We start from the raw sequence: 10,019 nt of genomic DNA, 5'->3' as shown, positions 1-10,019 counted from the left end.
CTTCACATGTACCTATTTAGGTAAAGTGCATTTGTCCCCATGCAACAACACATGCATGTGCGCGCGCTCTCTCTCTCTCTCTCTCTCTCTCTCTCTCACACACACACACACACACACACACACACACACACACACACACGTCATCACAACACATAATAACAAATAGGCTGCAAAATTTCCTGACAGTCACAGGGGTCTTCCACATTGCTCAATGCATCTTGTTTGCAGTTGTGAGTTAATGGATAAACTTTTAGCAAACATAGCAGCAGTTCTGCTGAACACAGGAACAGACACAAACACAGGCTGAGAGAAGCTTCATCACCATGCAGGGGTGTGTCGTGGCTGTGCTGTGTGCAGCCTATTTGGTCATCTCTTTTGGGGAAGGTAAGCATTTAATTTTCTTCAACCTATTCAGTCTATTCCCTCAAAGCTAACAACTGACAATGCTGAAAGCTTAACTTTTCTGCACTAGGTTTATTTCTCATACCAAAATTTAATTCAAAAACGGAGGTTTGGCTTCAACTTGCCTTACAAACGATTGCATTACATCTACTTTTAGCATTATCAAAGATGACTTGAAAAGTGCACATTGAAAATTTATGTAGCTAGTCAGAATTCAGGCTTAAGTGTACAAAAGCAATGTACCAATCAGGCAACAAGTTTTTTTTTCCATTCAGTTCTCCTGATTTCTGAATCCAATCAAAAGGTGTGAGATGGAGCAAAAATATGTGATCCCATGAAAGGGTAGAAGTGAGGTGCCTTCATCATAACTAATTTCATTCTGACCACTGTGTTGCAGTGCAGATGCAAGAGGAATCTGAAGACTACTATTATGAATATCCGTACCTGCCCAAAAATTGCTCTGTGTCAGAGTCCATCACGGATGGCTGGGTGTCCTACTCAGAGGGGGGCGCTGCAGGGAGCATGCTGACCTATCACTGTGAGGAGGGACATTACCCCTTTCCAGTCAGCCAAAGGGTCTGCAGCACAGAGGGGGAGTGGTCCACCATGAGGCTGGCCAATGGGAGGACGGTGGCTCAGGCGACATGCAAGGGTAAGAACAGAGACTACGATTCAGGTAGACTACAGACCCTGCCATCTTCCTGGGACAGCTAAGGAGGTCCAGTAGCTTTTGAGCTGTTGATGAGTTCCACAGATGGAAAAGGGCCTGAGTTTGTAAAGTAAGTTATCTTGAGAATCTTTGGCACAGTAAGGTTGCCAGGTCTAATCAGTAAGACTGCACACTGTCATATTCCTTTGCTTCTTAATGTTATTAATGTATTGTGGAATGCAGTAATAAGAGTAAAAATGTCTGACATCATGTCAGTAGCAAGGGGTCTGAGATTGAGCCCAGGCCTGCATGTGATAATTGACAACCAGAGCACACGTGGGTTTGCAACAACATTGTGTTAAGAGTACTGTGTGAATGAGATGCAATTAAAAGCTAAAAAAAGTCCTCAGCTTTCCATGTTGTGTATAATATGACCAAACAGAAATCCAACAAATAAATCAATAGATCATTTCAAAGTGTGTATCATCCCCCTTTTACACTGAGTTACAGAATGACCACTGTACCTTATGCTTGGTGCTTTCATTAAAGCACTGTCTTATGACAATAGTCAGCTAGTCATTCCAATTATACAGCAGGACTAAAACTGCAGTGTCTTAAGAAGTAAGTCAGTAATTCAGCATGCTTTCGCATATCTACCATCTCTTCCTTTGTCATTCTCTCTATACTCTCTCATTTCCTCTGTATCAGAGGTGCTGTGTCCAGCCCAGCTCCAGCTGGACAATGGAGAGTTCTGGCCAAGGAAGCAGTGGTTCCGATCTGGGGAGACACAGGAGTTCTCCTGTCAGGACGGGTTCACATTGTATGGGTCAGCAGTACGAAACTGCACCCCCTGGGGCGAATGGACTGGCACTACCCCTGTTTGTGATGACCAAGGTGAGGGGACACTATCCGCTGTCCGCTCCAGCGCTTCAACACCTAACCATCTCAACCTGCACACTACACACTGCCCACTTTGATATACTGCCACTGACACACAATACAGTCTATGTGAGTGAACGTATTACTGAGATGAGGTTTAGTGGAATGAATACACAGAGGTGTACTGTATCCAAGTGCATACAAGCGTATAGGCAGCTTGAAAGGGAATTAGCAGCTTAGAAGAATACACAGAGCTAATTGAAGGTATGCTGGTGCAGTAATATTAATACAAGATCTACTACCATAGCATACTGTGTCATACTACTGTAACGGATCCAGGGATCTTTTGTGAGTTTGCGTGATATGGGTTTCGAATGGTCAGCTATAATATTTGAATGTCTTTCAGTCTTTCACTCTTTCTCTCTCTCTTTCTTTCTCTCTCCCCCTCAACAAGCGGATGACTGCATGAACCCAGGGACCCCGCCAGGTGCCCTACGATCTGGAGATCGCTTCCGGGTCGGAGAGAAGGTCCAGTACCGTTGCCACATGGGCTTGGACCTGCTGGGTTCATCTGAGCGTGTCTGTCTGGACTCCCGGGAGTGGAGCGGCTCAGATGCCCGCTGTCTGGGTAAGTCTGTGGGGCCATTTCACACAGAAAGGCTCTGCTACAGCCCCTCACACAAGCCCTGTCAGAAGGGTTCAGGTTTAACAATGGAGAATTTTGTTACGTTCGACCCCAAGCACAGCCTAAACCAGTTTCTCAGTTGATTTATCCCCAAAACAATATGTAACTGTCAAAAAGTATACATTTATGTTGCCGAAGCATATGCTAACAAATGGAAAAATAACCATGGACCATAAATGAAATAAGTCCTTGTTTTGCCTCTATATTACTGCCCGTCTCTCAGATTGTCTCCCTCTCTCACACAAATACTCCTGTTCTCTCTTTTCACAGCCCAGTTCGCCTTTGATTCCCCTAACATGGTGGCTCAGGCAATGGCGGGCTCGTTAGCTGGTGTCATGGACGTTACCTCACCAGAGTTCAAAAAGAAAGGTGACCTAAACACAGGAACCAAAAAATACAGTTTGAATTCTAAATCCTTGCACTGAAGTGTGTGTTTGAATGTGCACGTGTTTTTGTGTGTGTATGTGTTAGTGTTAGGGTGTGTGTGTTGTTCTGTGCGTGCATATGTGAATGTATATGTGCTTGTCTGCCTAAGTGTACAAGTTTGTGATTCCTGTATCTTTGCTTTTGTTTCTCATCTGTGAGCAGCCAGCTTTGGAAGGAGCATCCGGCCAGGCGAGGGCCGTTTAAACGTTTTCATCCTGCTTGACAATTCAGGCAGCATCAGTGAGCAGCACTTCCTGGAGGCCAGGAAAGCCGTTGAGGGTCTCATCAGGAAGGTCTGTGTAGAGCTGAGCACATGGTGTCCCAGACTGCCTCTACTGTTGCTGATACTGCACCTACAGAGAGACAAAGCTGTCACACAGAGAGAAATATAGCCAGAGAGACAGCATAGCAACAAAGAACAAAAAATGGATTTGAGTGGAAAATAAAGCACAATAAAACAAATGTCAGTAATGAACAAATGAATAATAAGCAAAATGTTGGCCACAAGATTATCTCCCTGTGTATATATAGATTACTTGATGGCTATTCCAATTATAATGCCACCATTATCCATTTGCTCAGTATTCTGTCCAAAGTGTCTGAACATGGCTTTGCGTTTCAGCTGGACAGCTATGAGGTGAACCTGAAATATGAGATCATCTCCTACGCCAGTCAGGCTCGAAACATTGTGTCCATAATTGACCCTGAGAGCCACAACGCCGACTACGTCCTGTACGAGCTTCGTGAATTTAAACGCACCGGTAAATAGATGAAAACATGCCACCTGAGTGCTTCCTTCATTGTGGTATGCGAGCCACAGTCTTGCTGTCATTGATGAGGGCGCTGCCCTCCTGCTACAGGCCAGCTCCCGTGACAGGACGGTAACATGATGCTCCTCTTGCATGCAGATCACGGAACAAAGAGAGGTACCAATCTCTACGCTGCTCTGCACATGGTTTATGCGAGCATGGCCTTCCTAAAGGAGTCGAAGGAGAGCAAGTTCAACGAGACCCAGAACGTCATTCTCATCGTGACTGACGGTAAACCACAGCCTGAATAGCCACAGGGAGAGACGGCTAATTTGAGAGGTGCCTCAGTATGCTGCCAGTGATCCAGTGAAATGGCTGACCTGTGGCCCTTATTAGATCAGAAAGTGATTTTAACTATCGTTTCTAAAGCTACTAAACTCTGCTTATTTTATGCAGTTTGAATATCCTGGTCAGAGATATTATTTTTTTCATTCCCTAGGCCTATATACTGCCCTTACCACATCTGTGAGGGAATTACTCTTTGTCTTCCCTGCACTTTTGCCTTTCCTCCACTTGTGCAGGCCAGTCCAACACAGGGAAGAGTCCCAAGAATGCACTAATGAGGATCCGTGCCTTGTTGGACCTCAAGGACTCCTTGGACCACACACATGAAAACCTACTTGGTAAGTAATATTTGGGCTGGGACTGGGAGAGTGAGGCCAAAGCAAGAAGCTTTTTCAGATTCATAGAGAGGTTTGTGGAGGAAACATATCCTCTGTTATGCACTTACATTACATTGTTGTCATTTAGCAGATGCTCTTATCCAGAGCGATTTAAATAAAATAGGTTCCAGTTTTATTGTTTTGTCTGCTCTGCAGTTGACATGAGGCTGGCACAGGTTTGTCTATAGCACCTATGACACATACTCTCATAGCTACCATCTTCCTGTCTTTACATCAGAACCCCTATTCTCATTCAAACAGAGTCAAAGAAGGACAGTCACCTTGTTGCCATAAAATCTATGCAGTGGCTGACGTGATAAAGGACTTAACATTTCTTATCAATAGCTCACTGATTTCAACCAAGTACATGGAGTGTGTTTTGATTGATTAATGTGAGTCACAGACTCATGTGATTGACAGATCATAGTAGCTGCACCCATTATGTGGCTCATGAAGCCTCACTTTTCCCATCACAATGAAATACCACAAGCTAAAGGATCCAATGATGCTCTGAAGCATAGTGTGCTACATCTGTCTTTACAGTTGATTCATCATTGTTTGCATGATTGAATCTCCATATGCCCGTTTTTGTTTGTACCCATATGTGTGAATGTGATTACCCACTACAGCGTCTGTCACAGTTTGCATCCACATCTTTGCAGATATCTACGTGTTTGGAGTGGGGAGCGAGGTGCGAAAGAAAGAGCTCAACGAAATCGCTTCCAACAAGCAAAAGGAGAAACATATCTTCATTCTGGAAAAGTTTAAAGACCTGGGGGAAGTGTTTGACGAAATGATCAGTGGGTTGCCAGTTTTAACTTTAATCCTTGGATGCATATAGAAATATACATACATCTGTGTGTGTGTGAAGTGTTGATACAGCAGAACCATGTATTAAAGCTCCAGACCTTGTCACAATATAGTTATAAGCTGAGATATTTTACTATTCATGCACCTATACCAATACCAAAATAATATTTTATATAATTCAGCAGATATGAATTTCCATACAATCAAAAAATGAAGCTTTTTTCCTCTCTGACCAGGCGACTCAGCTGTGACGATGTGTGGCATTGCTCAAGAGTCGGTTAAAAAGAGTAAAGAAAACACCAGGCCCTGGAATGTGGAGATCACGACAATGGTAAGCACATGACTAACAACCTCACTATGACACAACACGAAGAAGAAAAAAATCATACCTGAAACCATGACTAAATCTGCAGACAAATTCATTGAGTAGGTCATTGTCTCATTGCTTTAGCATTCAATGGTAGTGGTAGTTCCATTATACTCCACATGACAATCAGGAGGAATGTTACGGAATGAAATAACTTCATTGTCAGCTTGGGGGAGTGGCATATTAGAGAGAGGATGTCCATTTACACAAGTTATGTCACTTCTATACAAGAATGCCTCTGATATGAAGCATTAACACTGTTTTCCATCTCCCCCTGCCACTGCTAGATCATGGGGAAGATGGAGAACTGTAAGGGCTCCATAGTGACCCAGAACTGGATCATGACAGCGGCTCATTGCTTCAACGAGACAGCAGTGACCGACCCAAAGACTGTGACCGTCAGGCATGGTCAGACCACAATGTGGATATCCACCTTGAACTTTTCTACTGCCAAATCCTCAGTGTCCATAACCGCATGTGACCGGATGGTTCTTCCTGGAGCTACATTATCCCATTGTCATACATATCCTCATGGTGTACAAACAAAAGGGAAATTTAGGATATGGCTCCAGTTTTCTTCCATCTGAGTTTAATCAAATAATTGGATAAAATTGTTTTTAGGATATGTGTCTGGCTATGTGAAAAGTCACAGAAAAAAAGATAACTTTTTGGAAAACTGTAACGAGGAATTAAATGCAACGTTTCCTTCCTTTATTTCAAAGGGAACCGGGAAATAAAGACTGCTGCCTCTGTGATTCTGCACCCACAATACAATGTGAGGGGACTAAGGCACAAGAATGTGAAGGAGTTCTATGACTATGACATTGCACTTATCAAGCTCAACCAGAGCATCCAGATTTCAGGGGCATCCAGGTGAGCTGCACTGTGCTTATCAAGCAATAAAACAACCTGCTTACATTTTATTTTAAAAATACTATATCCCTAAATAAGGAGATCACTAGTGTTGCATCTGTCCTCTTGTTGCCTAGGGTGTGTATTCAATAGGTGTGTGTGTGCAACTAAATAAATAAAATAAAATGCAACTATAATTAGGCTGGTCACTGTTCGCAAGTTTGTGACGTGTGGCAGGAAAACTATGTCTGTGTGACACGTGGTACCTACAGTATGTTACATTAAATTGATTTGTTGCTTAGCAGATATTCTTATCCAGACTAATTTACATGGTTTACATCTCATCCCTATAACCTGCTGAATATTTACTGAAGCAATTCAGGTTAAGGACCCTGATCAAGGGTACAACAGCAGTGCTCCCCCTGTGAACTGAACCACCAAGGCCACAGAGACCTACTGCTCTACATCAGTACATTATGCTGTTTCCCCTCTGCAATTAAAAAAATTCCTGTACTGACATGTAACACATTGTCCAACAGGCCCATCTGTCTGCCCTGTACAAAGCCAGCCAATAGTGCTTTGAAAATGGGTCCAGACTCCACCTGCGAGCAGCACAGTAAGAAGAAGCAATATCCTGCCATACAAATCACTCCAACTGACACCATACTACTTGGGAATCCTGAGCTTTGAAATTCATCCAAACATCCTTTAAAAAATGTTTATGAGTATGTCAGAAACCTAAATCAGTTTTGCAAAATATATTTAAACATTCATGTGTGCGAATAATCCAGTCCCAGGTCAAACTAAACCCATTAGAATTATTTCTGCAAATCCTGTCTATATGTATTACATCTTTAGAATGTTAGTACAGGACATGGCATTGGTCTGTCTTAGTCTAATTTGTGGGTAACACAAGTTCTAGTGAAATTTTGCAACGATAAGAGCTATGTTGCCTAAGTGGACAAGCACTGTTGCAACCCTTCAATGAGCGCTGCTTTCTTCAAACACAAGGAAACTGGTAGATCGCATCAGTACTACATGTCATGGCAATAAACTGTCATTCACTGTGATGTGTGTGCTTTGTGTGTGCAGAGGAAGCCCTGTTCCATCTAGAGGAGACCCCAGCCCACTTCCTTACCAAGCACTCTGAACGCAAGCAGACACACATCCAGACTGGAGCCAGGGTGGAGTTAAACCTTCATTAACAAATAACGTGCCAGCAATGGCCACCTTACACTTGCCAAGCCTTGACTGGCAGTTTGCAGAGGCAAATGTAATAAACAGTGAAGTATGATTGAATCTTAACTTTGCTCAATGTGTCTATTAATGACAGAAGCTGGAATGTATCAAACATGCAGCTGTCACCTTTTCACCAGAGACAACAGCATCCCTGACAGAGGTTGTGACAGACAGGTTCCTCTGCACTGGAGGTTCACAGCTGTACAAGGATGCGGTCACTTGTAAAGGTGGGTGAAAGAAGCCTGTCTCAGCTTTTGCCACCCTACAGAGAGCCAAGGAATTGCATGGCTCACCAGCAGGTTGTAGGAGTTTGTTGCTTCAAGTTACTCCAACATTTCTGTCTCTTTTGCAGGTGACTCAGGGGGCTCTCTGTTCCTTCGCAAGAGACAGCGCTATTTTCATGTAAGCCTGTTAATTTTGCTCTTAAGAAAAAAAATCAACACTGACAAATATGTAACACTCTCTGGCTGCATTAAAATACTACCCACTCTTTGGCCAAAAATGATATGCCAAATTATATGAAACAGGTAATGTCTGAAAAAATGTGAGATAAAGGGTTTAATAGAATGGGCTTCTTCCTCTGAATAACAAGTGCCATGATTATGCTGTTACACCTCCTGTCACACAGGTGGCTGTAGTAAGCTGGGGCAACAGGGACGTGTGCTCCAAACCATCAAAGACACCTGAATACTCACAGGACAAACCACCCCCCGATGCTCGTGACTTCCATGTCAGCCTGTTCTCTGTGTTGCCATGGCTGCAAGAGCACCTGGGAAAGGACCTGGAGTTTCTGCCAATTACCAACTGAGGCAGCACATGTGGCCTCTCAGACAGACATATATGCAGAAGGGGAAAACAAATATCTTGGTAATTGTGTGAAGATTAAAATATGAAAATTCTAAATGAAAACATATTGATACCATAGCCTTTTACTGTGTATAATTTAATTGATTGTTAATGATTCTGTGGAAAAAAAATATTGCTCATGTAAAATGTGTAAATTCTTCCAAAAAGGGTTCTAAATATAGGGGAGATAGTGAGCGTAGGAGCAGCAGCATCGGCAACATGCCTAAGAGGGAACAAGCGAGGAATGTAAGGCAGTGTGGGGCCAGCAGCCCAGAGCAATGCAATTAGCTGCATTCTCTGGGAGGGTAATGCCACTGGGTTACTCTCCTTTTTGTCACTCAGTAACGACATCTACTGTTCATGAGGCAGTTGAGTTTGGGCAAAAGCACTCTCCTCCAAGCATGTGATGTTGCTTGGTAACAGTCGCAACTCCTACAGTGAAAAGGAGCAGCTGGCTTAACAGTATCGGAAGAGGGTACCCATAGCCCTGCTAGCCCTTGCTTGATAGCCCTATACACAATCCTACTCAAGCAGCAGGAGGGGTAACCAATGAAGTCAGTCACTGCCTGTTCCATACACATATGACTACACTAGCTGTATTGCTTGGAATGAAATGATGGCAAAGATACAAATAAAATGAATTCATTGTACAAACGCACAATCAATCTTGTGTACATGTACAAATATTCACACAGTTTAAGACATGGGTAAACATTTAAGTCTTTGAGGGGGAAGTTCATCCTAACCAGCCATTTTTTCAAAATCTTTTTCAGATTACTGAATAATGCTGGATGGTGAAGTTTAAACACTTTTTAAAAACATGTTTATTGGGATGTAAAGAGTTATGTGTAGATTGCGTTTGCTCTCTATGTAGAATTCTTTCACAGTCCAAAGAATCCTCAAAAATATCTTCCTTCCAAAAAGGGTTGATTCAAAACAGCTCCTGATGGAAGCCTTTGTCTGGCAAATAGCCTTTGATGAATCTACTCTTCAAAAAAGTATTCTTCAGATGAAAATGATTCTAGGTAAAACATGACCCCTCTAAGAGGAACCCTTTTGGAGGGTATAAAATAAAAAGAAACTTTTTGATATGCAGAAGTAGCTGCCAGTGGAGAAAATGTATTCATGGGGTCCACAACTGGACCAAAAGCTGATGTTGATCATTCTGAAATATACTGTTTAAAATGCTGCAGTCATATATATATATATATATATATATATATATATATATATATATATATATATATATATATATATATATATATATTTTTTTTTTTTTTTTGCAAAGTAGAAGGGGATGTTATTATGTTATAAACATATTAAAATATGATTACAATGATTTCAGCATACAGTGCCCTCCATTTCTATTCATGGAACAAGAGCTAGATATTGG

The 10,019-nt window shown here is 42.3% G+C and overlaps 1 protein-coding gene across 1 annotated transcript; it reads left to right on the top strand.

Annotated features, from left to right (window-relative positions):
- The first annotated feature begins 295 nt into the window (after window positions 1-295).
- Window positions 296-9,813, top strand: si:ch1073-280e3.1 (complement factor B). The gene is made up of 18 exons (XM_036537318.1): window positions 296-384; window positions 800-1,054; window positions 1,760-1,945; window positions 2,385-2,558; window positions 2,886-2,984; window positions 3,204-3,334; window positions 3,664-3,802; window positions 3,950-4,081; window positions 4,372-4,473; window positions 5,175-5,312; window positions 5,559-5,653; window positions 5,977-6,097; window positions 6,412-6,562; window positions 7,081-7,157; window positions 7,634-7,725; window positions 7,875-8,007; window positions 8,133-8,182; window positions 8,409-9,813. Exons 1-18 carry the CDS (start codon window positions 324-326, stop codon window positions 8,586-8,588), a joined length of 2,316 nt encoding a protein of 771 aa, XP_036393211.1. The 5' UTR covers window positions 296-323; the 3' UTR covers window positions 8,589-9,813.
- The last annotated feature ends 206 nt before the right edge of the window (window positions 9,814-10,019 follow it).

Source organism: Megalops cyprinoides, chromosome 9, assembly GCF_013368585.1.
Source record: "Megalops cyprinoides isolate fMegCyp1 chromosome 9, fMegCyp1.pri, whole genome shotgun sequence".
NCBI lineage: Eukaryota > Metazoa > Chordata > Actinopteri > Elopiformes > Megalopidae > Megalops > Megalops cyprinoides.
The sequence above is the reverse complement of the archived record's forward strand: the minus strand, read 5'-3'. Positions and strand labels throughout refer to the sequence as shown.

Excerpts from the sequence above, each read along its gene's own strand:
- si:ch1073-280e3.1 (XM_036537318.1), top strand. The coding sequence starts at position 324 with ATGCAGGGGTGTGTCGTGGCTGTGCTGTGTGCAGCCTATTTGGTCATC. Across the intron at positions 2,559-2,885 it reads CTCAGATGCCCGCTGTCTGG|CCCAGTTCGCCTTTGATTCC; the intron begins GTAAGTCTGTGG and ends CTCTTTTCACAG. Across the intron at positions 8,183-8,408 it reads AGAGACAGCGCTATTTTCAT|GTGGCTGTAGTAAGCTGGGG; the intron begins GTAAGCCTGTTA and ends CCTGTCACACAG.